Source organism: Nansenia antarctica (genome assembly GCF_963989245.1).
Source record: "Nansenia antarctica genome assembly, chromosome: 16".
Taxonomy (NCBI): Eukaryota; Metazoa; Chordata; class Actinopteri; order Argentiniformes; family Microstomatidae; genus Nansenia; species Nansenia antarctica.
The window spans coordinates 19,873,791-19,886,398 of NC_137686.1; the positions used below are offsets into that span (position 1 = coordinate 19,873,791).

The 12,608-nt window shown below is 48.2% G+C and overlaps 1 protein-coding gene across 2 annotated transcripts in view; it reads right to left on the reverse strand.

The window, feature by feature from the left end:
• Positions 1–2,973: 2,973 nt before the first annotated feature.
• The window catches only part of LOC308171590 (receptor-type tyrosine-protein phosphatase F), a 112,746-nt gene continuing 103,111 nt past the window's right edge, over positions 2,974–12,608 (reverse strand). For both annotated transcript variants that reach the window (XM_080546464.1, XM_080546463.1), the window contains 7 exons: positions 12,263–12,548; positions 11,211–11,389; positions 8,327–8,453; positions 7,790–7,915; positions 6,944–7,098; positions 6,534–6,669; positions 2,974–4,791 (listed from right to left, as the gene is read on the reverse strand). In XM_080546464.1, coding sequence (XP_080402590.1) covers positions 4,723–4,791; positions 6,534–6,669; positions 6,944–7,098; positions 7,790–7,915; positions 8,327–8,453; positions 11,211–11,389; positions 12,263–12,548 — 1,078 coding nt within the window. In that variant the 3' untranslated portion in view covers positions 2,974–4,722. The remainder of the gene's footprint in view (positions 4,792–6,533; positions 6,670–6,943; positions 7,099–7,789; positions 7,916–8,326; positions 8,454–11,210; positions 11,390–12,262; positions 12,549–12,608) is intronic.

The following is a 12,608-nucleotide window of genomic DNA, read 5'->3' on the forward strand; positions in this document are numbered from 1 at the left end:
GGACTTGTGGCACTCTCCGGGGGCGGAAGGACCCAGAGCACAGCCAGAGCCAGAGCCAGAGCCATAGCCAGAGCCAGACTCGGAGCTCTTCTGTGGGACTGAATCCGCCAGGGGGCTGTCCAGGGGGCTGTCCAGGGACTTGTGGCACTCTCCGGGGGCGGAAGGACCCAGAGCACAGCCAGAGCCAGAGCCAGAGCCATAGCCAGAGCCAGACTCGGAGCTCTTCTGTGGGACTGAATCCGCCAGGGGGCTGTCCAGGGGGCTGTCCAGGGACTTGTGGCACTCTCCGGGGGCGGAAGGACCCAGAGCACAGCCAGAGCCAGAGCCAGAGCCATAGCCAGAGCCAGACTCGGAGCTCTTCTGTGGGACTGAATCCGCCAGGGGGCTGTCCAGGGGGCTGTCCAGGGACTTGTGGCACTCTCCGGGGGCGGAAGGACCCAGAGCACAGCCAGAGCCAGAGCCAGAGCCATAGCCAGAGCCAGACTCGGAGCTCTTCTGTGGGACTGAATCCTCCACGGAGCTCACGGAGCTTTTCGATATCTGCTTGAGCTTCTTCTGGCCCAGCTTCGCCTCTGCGCATTCCTCTGAGTCCTCCTCACACTCCTCTGCCGTCCCCTCCTGGGTGGAGCGGGACGAGCGAGACCCGGGGCCTCCCAGGGGTGTCACACACACGCCCCGGCCCTCAGACATCTGCTCCTCTGCCCGCAGGGCGTCATAGGCCCTCCGAGTCTCCTTTAAGCTGTCAAACTCCACCACGACACACACCTGCTGCCCCAGCACCGCGTGGCGCTTAGCATGGTGCCTCAGCTCCACGGGCAGCTCTTTGCCAGGCCGCAGAATACGGAGGGACGTGACGTTGCCGTGCACGCTAAACAGTCTCAGCGCCGTCTCCAGGACTCTGGGCTGATCTAGGTCCTCTCCTGTCATACGCTCTCCTAACAGGTTCCAGGCCAGTAGCAGCTTACTGGTGGGGGCACAGAGCAGCCTTTTTGGAAGGGTCTCCCGCCGCCTCACTTTGGTTCCTTCCTCGTTCACGGCCAGCAACTCAGAGCAGCGCGCTCCGGCCAGAGTGACGCTCCAGTCTCTTGTCAGCTCCTTCATCTGAAATATGAAATTGATTGAGAATGTTTATTTTGGTCCCCTATGCAATTCACAATACAGATATAAAAAAAATGTACACAGTCACAATTCATAACACCAGGACCAAAAAGGTGTAGGCTGAAGCCGTGGCTTATTGCGCAGCCTTGTTACATGTATGCATGTCCCCCCATGAATGCATAATCAAAACATTGAAACTTTTCAAAATTTCACTTACACATGTCAACAAAAAGTTCAAAAAATACCAAACAAAAACTATATTTAAACCTCTGTTTTATACTTGTTAATCATCTTATTTTTAAATACTTTTTAAAATCCTTTTAGTGTACTACACATTTTCATTTCCTTTTCAAAAATATTCCATAAATTAACTCCTTTAACTGTTATACATCTTTGTTTTGCATTTGTTCTAATCTTTGTTTTCATAAACATACATATTCCTCTGAGTTCGTAATTACTCTGTCTAACTTGAAATAGTCTCTGGATACAGTCTGGAAGCATCTTATTTTTTACTTTATACATTACTTGTCTTGTGCCATTTTGAAGTCCACCAATTCTTTAAATTTGAGATCATAGGTGTTTATGAATAATTTGTTAGTTGGTTCTTGATAGGCAGCTGTTTATAATTCGTATAGCTTTTTTCTGTAGTAAATAAATTGGATTTGTGATTGTTTTGTATGTTTCCCCACACTTGTCTCACTTGACTAGGACCGGAGCTAACAGTACCTTTTTGAAGGATGTCAGTAGCTTGAGACTGACGTAGCCCCGCCTGTTTTTCTGCACATGTTTGAGGAGGAACGCATCCTCGCACAGGTGTTCATCAGACAGGTAATTCTCCAACTGCAAGGCAATCCTCTCATGCAGCAGGTCACCCGTTTCACTGCGATCCTTCTTCATGCTGCAAAGGACAGCCGCCGGCCAGCAGGGAGTTTCTGAATGTGAAGGAACTAGAATCTTGACAGACTTTATATAGAGATGGAAACCTCTTCGCGTAATTTGTGACGTAATAACCTCTTGTGACGTAATTTGGTTCCGTATTGTTGCATCATCCCTGATCTTTAGCAAGATTAGAATGTTGCAAGTGAACAGAATCAACATTCCAAATGTTCTCCTAGATGACTTGAGGTTATTTTCCTACAATTTCTATTACCCAATAGAAACTGGTACACCTGTTACATGGCACCCTGATTGGTTGAGTCTTGGCAAGCTTGTTGTGCAGTGTTTTTGTCTATTGTCACAACCACAAATAGACCAAATGGTCCTGTTATTTAGACTCCTTTCATGATGCTGGCACCTCCATCTACACTGATGGCTGATAGCAGCCAGCTAGCTGAGGAGAATGAGCAGGGCTCTGCAGAGACTGGGTCTGTGTCCAGCTACACTACCCCGAGGAGTCTTCATCACACTGAGCTGAGGAAGAAAATAGCCTTGAGACCATCTGACCACTTGGCGCGGGTTTAGGGCGTAGGAGCGGAACACTGTAGTCTAAGATACTCAACAGGGGAAACGGCCTTGATTAAACATGTATAACCACTGATCATGATATTGAGATCACACACTATAATGCAGGGGAGGCTGGCGGTGGCAGAAATCAGACAGGCTCATTATAATGCATGGAATGACATGAGGAATAGTTTCAATACCATTCCTCATTTCATTCTATGCATTACAAGTAGCCTATCTTCAAAGTAGCCTGTAACTCAAACAAAATCAATGTAGGAAGCTTAATATACCAATCTCAATGTCTCTATAAATAAAGCAGTTCAGTACATTCCTAGACATAACAACACGCACAGACAATTAAATAAACCATTCCAGTCTATAATGTAAGAAAATGAAACATCACAAACAGAGATTTGTACAAAAACCCAATTATTCAACTTTATTAACATCGATGAGTTTTTTTTTTTTTTCCAGCAACAGCTTTTTAAATTCCAGTTCTTTATCAACAAATAGAAAACAGACTGTGTATACAACAGATCGAACCCCTACAGCACTAAGCATTCACAAGGTAAAAATGAACGTGTTTTTATTCGCCAGCATGTTCAGTCCCCATTTTAGGCCTGGACGTCCCCACCAGCGCCTGTGGATACAGATGTGCTTGAGTGGTGTGATGGCTGGTGCTGTGGGTGACGTCCACTGGTTGGGTTGTGCTGTCTGTCCACCTTTTACAGAAAGACCACCGGCTGTCAGGTTGCTATGATAGTACAGTAGATACAATGGTGGTTCCATTAATACAGACTCTTACGACAGCAGGCTTCTGTACGTGGTTCTCAATGTTGGTATGTCAAGAAGAGAAGTAGTGTGAATCATTTAACAATATAGTTGAAGCTGTGTATATATCTATGTATAATTGTACATATATATAATTAATCATAATTATATATATATATATTTATAATTATATTTCTGTATAAAATAATAGCAGGTTCGGTTCCAAAGGGCTCCGTCTCTCTCTCGCTCTCTCCCTCTGGTAGGAATGGTTGATTCTGTACAGGTGCCACTATCTATGGCTGCTTCTCCTCCAAACCCAACCACTTCCTGGTCCTTCAATCCATATATGGTTCAACGCCAGACTGACCAGGGCCAATGGGCTGCAAGCGGAGGGGAGGGGCTTAAGGGGCACAATATTCAGAGATTCTGGAAGTTGTTGTTCAACTTCCATTGGGTATAAAAGTCTGTACGTATCGTCTCCAGATCAGTCTGTTTGGAGATGTGAAGGCCTCAACGCCAAAGGCTTCTGTTGAAATCATGTGCTCTTTGAGTTCTGTACACGACCGATTAAGTTCTTCGTTAGTTGATTCACTTTTTCGCTAGCTACTGTGTTTATATACTGTAGGATAACTACCTCGGGTGTATACTTTGAAATAATTGTGTACTTTTTTCATAGTTTTTATAAGAAACAGCAAAGTAAAAAGGCTTTATCAAAGTGAACCCCGCTCCATTGAACTGAATAAGACCAACACATGAGAATCCATGAGAATAAACAATAACATCATGGTACAAAGAAAAACTGACAGCAGCTTCGAGAACAGTGGTTCTCCAGTATTAGTATCTAGGAACGTGTTAAAAATACATGTCCCTTGTGCTAAAACAACCTATATATAAAATAAAAAAAACGTACCGATTATGGAAAATATGCAGGGCCATTAAGACCATTAAGACAAAATAAATGTCTGATGTTAAAATGATTATTAAAAACAAAATAACTAAATAATAATATCATCTTAATGATATTTCATAATAATGATAATAAAATAAGAACAAAAACAAGAATAATTTCTTAGTGCTACCAGTAGCCTTTGACAACAGGGGAGGTTGGCGTTTACAGAACAAAAAAACAGATCGCCTGCCAGAACCGTGGCTTCCTTAGCGATAGTTGCCGTACTCGGGTATAGTTTTTTGTTTTTAAAGCAATCTCTATTGGTGGTAAATTCTGTGGAGATCTCTGTGATTGGTTGAGTCCATCAATAGGTAGAGTAGCAACTCCCTCCTCCCCTCTGGTAGCTCTGGGGACAGGATCAGGTGGGTGGAAGGTGGCTGAGGTGGGACACTTCTCACACACACACACACACACACGCACTCCTGAGAGGTTTGACCAGGGAGGCTGCTTGGTGGGAGTGGTTACGTTGCATAGTGGTCAAAGCTCCCCAGGTACTCCAACGCTGCCCGGTAGCACAGCTGGTACTGGTCCTGAGGAGGGACAAACATCAGAGGGAAGTTGTTACTACTGGGTAGAGCTCTGAGACATGTGTATGGTTGAGACAGGCAGTCATGTGGAGAAGTGGTAGAAGTCCTGAGTGGAAGTTGCCCCAAACCACTTATCTTATTACTAGGGCTGGGTTCAAAAAATCGATTTCCCGATTCTGAATCGATCTTCATTGAATGAGCGATTATCGATTCATAAATCCCGAGATCGATCTTTTATTTTTTATTTTTTTTTGCAGCTTCAACCCGCAACGAGATCTCGTGGCCAGATCTCGCGCTACAATAATTTATCATATCTCACGCAAGACCAGGCTTAAAGGCAGATGTCTGGGTGCATTTTGGATGTAAAAATTATGACGATAGAGATGAGCAGGACAAAAGCAAAGCCATATGCAAGCTGTGCGCAGTGGAGGTTAAATTGAGTGGAAACACCACAAATCTACGGAACCACTTATTGAGGCATCACCCTGACGTGAAACATGGAAAAGCGGATCCGAAACAAGCCTCGCTGATAAAGACGTTTGGTTGCAAATTACAATCAAATTCTCCGCGTGCCCAACAAATTACTACAGCGTCGTCAGTGTACTAGAACCACGCTACGTGTTACCGACACGCAAACAGTTGAGTGGAGTGATAGTCCCAGACATGTCCGCGCAGGTGAAACGTGACATCGCAACTTCACTCCAGCCAGCAGAGAGAGTTGCCATAACGTGTGACAGCTGGACATCCAGAGCAATGGACTCGTACCTGACAATCACTTGCCACTTTATCAGCGAGGCTTGTTTCAGATCCTCTTTTCCATGTTTCACGTCAGGGTGATGCCTCAATAAGTGGTTCCGTAGATTTGTGGTGTTTCCACTAACTTATTGTTACTGTATACTACAGTATTTTAATAATCATTGATTTTCCAATTATGTTTATTCCTGAATAAAATCTTCCAATCTCCAAAAAGTGAGAAAGCAGTAATGAAGGGCTTTAGGTTCATGGACATTATGGTTTACAATGTGTTTTTTTGTTCCCCAAAATACCCTCATCTATTGCACTATTTTCGTTTGAGTTTTGCACATTTTTATTTTGTATATATATATATTATGCAAATAAGCTATTTGAGACAGTCCTGAGGGATATGTGATGTCTTGTTTACCGATAGGCTATGTTTGTAGCCCCTTTATTTACACTGGCTGCAGTAAAGCACGTTAAAAAGCACGTTTTGTAGTGTCTGATTTAGCAAAATGTTGGTCAATGATGTTCATTTATGTTCCAATAAGAAGTACATTCATGTAACTGCTTTGGAGTCAATTCTTAATGTAAATATTGATATGTTTAACAATGCTACATGTTATAGGGTTCCTTGAACCATTTATAGCATTAGTTCTGAGAATCTCTTCATATTCAAGGAAAATTGATATTGTAACTAAATCGAATCGGAATCGAACCGAATCGAATCGAATCGGGAGCTGTGGATCGGAATCGAATCGTTTTGGGAAATCAGTGGCGATACCCAGCCCTACTTATTACCATCCTTATTGTTGAGGTTAAGATTTGGACTGGAGGTAATCTGATCCTCTGTCTGATATTAGGGACAACTTCAACCTGAGCTCTTCTACCAACCTCTACTATTACTATGATATTACTATGATTACCATTTTAACTTCTAGAACTTCGTCTCTTTGACGACGACAACAACAACAACAACAACAACAACAACAGCAACAGGCCAGTGGTACCTCTGTCTGCACCATGGCAGGCCGTTGGGTGCGTAGCGTCTTGACAGTCTGGAAGAGGTCGACCACGCCCTCGTACCTCATCCTCTCCAGCACGATACTGAGCGTGATGAAGACGCCGGTCCTGCCCACCCCAGCACTAAGGGAGAGGGACAAACACGTTACAAACCTCGTATGATACATGTATGAACACCATCCACGCAGGGCTTATCTGATACTCACAATGTTACCATGTCACCTCTTTTTGTGATTAACTGGTTGGTTGGCAACACATGTTGTATATGTACTGATGCACAGCTACAGTGCTAAACTAGTTGCCCTGAGGGGACAATGTTTTTTGTGTTGTGTATTGTGTTGTATTGTATTTGATGCCTGTATGCTTGCATCTATAGGCCGTGCAATCGTGTCCTTACCTGCAGTGTACAGTGATTGGTCCGTCCTGTCCAAACTGCTCCTTGGTTTTGTGCACTTGACCAATGAAATCGATGAAACCTTCCCCGGTTTTTGGCACTCCTTGTTCTGGCCAATCAGTGAACTGGAATTGGCGAATTGTCCTGGATTGGCCGTCCTGAGGGAGAGGAACAAACAGGATGTTCAAATCATCTCAAGGTGTATTCCCTCCAGCTCTGAGCCTGAGTGGGAACAACACCTCTCAAGGTCACACCGATCAATAAGACACACGGAGCCTATACACACACACAGGAGGGAGCTAAAACAAACAGCCGCTGGCTTCTCTCACTGGGAGTGCATTCAGTACACACAAACACGAATAATCACACCCATATGGGTGTTGTCAACCATGTGACCGGCTATGAGTGTGAGTGTGAGTGTGTGTGTGTGTGTGTGTCAGATGAGAGTGGTGCTGCTGCTGCTGCTTTAAGCTCTGGGCCCCTTGATGACAGAGCGCCTATTTATAGACAAGAGAAACCACTGCTTCACAGGGAGATCCAGCACTGGCCTTGGGGAGGGGAGGTGTGTGTGTGGGGATTTGAAAGAGAGCCAACAACTGCTCATTACACCCTCAAAACGCGCACGCACGCGCGCGCGCGCGCACGCACGCACGCACGCACACACACACACACACACACACACACACACACACACACACACACACACACACACACACACACACCATCATCATCATCATCATCATAAACACTCCAGGCATAATAGTAAACTAAACCCTTGGCCGTGCCTCCTCACATGTCAGCCTTCAGATGACAGACAGACAGACAGAGGACTGGTCTGGGCACACCTACCCTGGCGTCAGTGACCTTGAACTCCCGGAGGATGTACTGGGGCATGTTGTACTCTGCCATGGGGTCCACCACAAAATACTGGTACCTGGCAGAGCGCTCAGCCGGCCAGTACTGGTGGCACTTTTCCTGGAAGAGGGAGACACAAGGGGGGGTAAACACAGGGCACAGGGTGGGTGGAGGGGTGGGCATCCAGAACCTCATTCATTTTAGCATAGTTATTAGGCAGACATTCTACACTGTGTTCAGAGACTCAAGAGAAAATAAAGTAGCTGTGTTGACGCTGAAAACCTGTGTAGGCCTACTTTTTTTCCACACAGAAAATTGATTAGGAATCGATAAGCGAAGCGATAAAGAACGGATCGATAAGCAGAACCGACAATGGCATTGGTATCGATAACATTTATCAATTCCCATCCTTGTGTGTCTGTGTGCGTGCGCGCACGTTCTTCGTGGGCTATCTCACAGGCAGTGTCGGATTGTGTTGCTTATACTATGTATATTGAGTGTTCATGTGTGTGTGTGTGTGTGTTATCTTACCCGGCCCATCTCTCTGAGTTTGGTCAGCATGACTACGATGGTGGAGTTGTGTTCCCACAGCATCCTCCAGAAGTCCTCTGTGGTCTCGGCCAGCGGGCCCTGCGTTGCCAGGTAGGCCTTCTGAGCCCTGCGGAGGTGACGGAGAGAGAGAGAGAGAACACGTCCTGTAAGAACACAGCTACTCCATGTAAACGGACTGCACCCATTCACAAACACACACATTCACACACCAATGGCGGCAAGCGCCGGGCCCGCTCACTGGAAGCAATTTGGGGTTCAGTGTCTTGCCCAAGGACACCTCGAAACATTGCCAGCCGGGGATCAAACCGCAGACCTTGCGATCATTAGACAACCTCTACCTCCTGAGCCACAGCCACTCCTGAGCCACAGCCGCCCCCAGAACACTGTAACAGTGCCCTATGGTGTTCACAGTTGTGTAATACCGTGTTGTGTAATGCTGAGTCCATGTGTTGACTCCACAAAGCCGAGGCTGAGAGGTAGGGGTGCTAAGCTTTAGTGTTGTTCCTACGTGACTTCTGGCCTGATAGGGCAGGCATGCCGCCCGCCTGTAGGTGGCAGCAGCGCGCCAGGCACGATGGGAGAGACAAGTACACTGAGGCCCATTCATACCACATACGGTGCACACACATACATGCCTGTGTCTGTGCACGTGCATGCGCACACACACACACACACACATACACACATACACAGACACACAGACACACACACACACACACACACACACACACACAGACACACACAGAGTGATAGATAGATGAAGCCACGGGTGAGCAACTAATGAAGGCGCTGGAGGCAGGCAATAATGTGGAACTGGGAGATTAGAGTGTGCTCAGGGCGCCGCTCACACAAATAAAGAAATGACAGAGCAGAGGAGAGGAAAGGAGGAGAGGAGGAGAGGAGAGGAGGGGAGAGGAAAGGAGAGGAGAGGAGGGGTGAGAGGAAAGGAGAGGAGAGGAAAGGAGAGGAGGGGAGAGGAGAAGAGAGGAGGGGAGAGGAGAGGAGGGGGGGGGAGAGGAGGGGAGAGGAAAGGAGAGGAGGGGAGGGGAGAGGAGGGGGGGAGGAAAGGAGAGGAGGGGAGGGGAGAGGAGGGGAGAGGAAAGGAGAGGAGGGGAGGGGAGAGGAGGGGGGGAGGAAAGGAGAGGAGAGGAGAGGGGAAAGGAGAGGGGGGGAGGGGAGAGGAGGGGAAAGGAGAAGAGGGGAGGGGAGGGGAGGGGACAGCAGAACTCAAGAGGAGAACAGGAACGCAGAGCAAAAGACGTGGGAAAGAAGGGAACGGCGCAAAACCGGAGAGAGAGGAGACGGAAAAGGAGAGGGGGTTGATGAGAAGAACCACTTGTCATTCCCGCTGGTCATCAGAGCGCGCAGATAGAACGAGACACGTCTTCTCTCTCCACCTGGGTGTGAAAAGGAGAGGAGCACCCAAGTCTGGCATGAGCCTCTTCTCCCCCGGCAGGGCTCTGGACAGCCTACAGTACACATGTACCCAGCCTCCCGGTAAACCCTCCTCATCCTCCTCCTCCTCCTCCTCGTCGTCTGAGGGGGAACACTGCTCCTGTTACAACCACCGTCTGAGATCTCAGCTAGGCGCCTGACGCCTCGGGTCGAATTACCATTCTCGTAACCTTGACGAGGTGGGCAGCATCAATCTTTCATTACAAGTTTCCCCCCTACTAACAAGGGCTGGCGGCTTCCTTCATTAGCTCAGGATATCGGCGTCACCTGGAGGCTCGGGGAAAGGGCGCGGGAGGCCACTGTTTAGTTCTTATTTACGCCCCGCTTTTAAAACGAGGCTTAATTACAAAGCGCTGCCAACGCAGACAACAGTTCCCCCCCCCCCGCTCAACGCAAAGCTACCATCGGGAAGGAAATTAACACCGAAACCCCAGCCAGCAAGAGAGAGAGAGTGTGGGGGGGGGGGGGGGGGAGAGTGAGAGACGTGTTTAGAAAACACTTCATTAAGACACCCTCTTGTACAGGGGGAAGCAGCTGCAATTACGCTATTTACACAGCGACAAAGGGGAGAGGGCCTCTGCGGAGCACCTTTCATTAAGTCTGAATTGGATGAGGAAGAGGCGCCGTATCCAGGCCTCGTAGGCCGCCCCGCACGGACCTGATGACATTTCACGCTCTCAAACTCCCCCCCCTCCTCCTCTTCTCTCCCCTCGTTTCCCCATCAGAGGAGTCTATTCCTCTCTTTTTTCCTTCAGTTTCTCCACCGAGGGAGAAAGAAAAAAAAAGCGTCATTTCATCTTAAGCCCCTCAGGAAGCCTATTTGAATTGCTAGTTGAAACGGAGCACATAAGGCCTTTCAGTCGTTGGTTTCAACAGTGATGGGATGAAACAGAATGAAAGACACCTACTGTATATCCCTATACACTATACACATAGATACCGATAACACCTGTCCTATATCCAATACCTTTATCTGTAGCGGTGGTACCCAACCACCCCTGAGAGGCCGTAGTAGATTTGAAGCATTATACCAAAAAGTATATATTCAACAAATACCTACATGCATCATTCGACCTGCATGAAACCAAACTAAATGATACCAGGATACCAAAAACCTTGACAGTGAGTAACCTTACTACTGTCAAGTAGTAAGTACTACGTCAATACTTACTGTATAGCCTATAGAAGCTATATTCATACCAACTGTATAGCCTATAGAAGCTATATCAATATTTACTGTATATGACCTATATCCATACCAACTGTATAGCCAAAAGCACACGTATGCCCTTCAAATACCTACGTGTTTACCTTTAGACTTCCTGTGTGTTCAGTCCTTGACAGGACCTCCAGTCACACAACAGTTTAAAAACCAACAGACCCGGCCGTGGGCGGAGCAGCTCCTCACCTGTACCCGTCGATGCAGCTGGCGTTGATGTAGTCGGAGCCCTCCACGCCTCTGATTGGCTGCAGGCACACGCGGGTGGACTCGAAGGGCATGATGTTGACCAGCCGGTTCTTGAACTTATTGCAGGGCAGGTTGGCGCTGATGAAGCGGGACGTGTGTGCTTTGGAGTTGGCCAGCCTCTGTGAGGATGTGAGGGGGGGGGGGGGAGAGAGGAGAGGAGAGGAGAGGAGATGAGGGGAGAAGAGAATGGAGGGGAGGTGGGAGGAGGAGAGGAGGGGAGGGGGAGGGGACAGGAGAGAAGAGGAGAGGAGAGGAGAGACAGCATTAGTGACCTGTGACCTGCGGTAGACAACAAAGGCCTGCGGTGGGGGAGAGTGTGTCTGGAACTCTCTCTGTCACAATGTATAAGTGGTTCTACAGAGACGGGGAGACTGGATGGAATGTCAAACATGCTGGACAACAGAAACTCTGGGAGCAGGAATACGTCCTGGCAGGTGTAGTGGGACCAGGGTCGCCTCAGGACAACAGTGGCTCCGTCAGTGTTCTATTGGATTTTATTGGAGTGCGTGTGTGTGTGTGATGTGTGCGTGTGTGTGTGTGGATGGGGGGGTGGAGGCGTGACTAACTCAGCGCTGGCAGAGCTCATCACACAGATGGCCGGCACGGGAGTGTGTAGAGAGGCCTGGTGTCGCTGCTCCAGTGTGTGTGGTGGCCAGACCGCGGGGGCTACACGAACGCCAGGGATGTCGGCCCACATACACTGTGGCCACTCTCTCTTTCTCTTTCTCTCCCTCTGTCACTGTCACTGGTATCGCCTTGCACATACATTTGGTCTCACGGTATAGGATTGCTGCAGTCTTAATTGGTTATTGCTATCATAACCTCAAACAGAAAAGATTACACTACACCATAAAGACACTAATTACAGTTCCACCCTGGGCGACAGATAGGAAATAATCCCAGCCAGTGTCTGTTGACAGGGGGAGAAGGAGGAGGAAGGAGGAGGTGTGTGTGTGTGTGTGTGTGTGTGAGAGAGAGATAGAGAGAGTCACCTTGAACTCCAGCTCCATGGCGGTGACGGTCTCTCCGGGCGGGGGCTGGGTGAGTTTCTGGATGTGGGCGTACAGGTTGCGGGCGGGGACCTCTGTGTTGCCGCAGGTGGCGGCCTCCAGCAGGGCCTCGTGGATGAAGATGTACTGGTCCTCCGTCTGCACCATGTAGTTCCTCTGGGCGCGCATGCACGTCACGTGGCCGTAGATGTCCACAGACTTCTCATGCTTCATCCGCTCCAGCATGGCCTCGATCACGATGAGGCACCCGGTCCTACCCACGCCCGCACTGAGGGAGGGAGAGGGAGGGAGAGAGAGAGAGGGAGGGAGGGAGAGAGAGGGAGGGAGG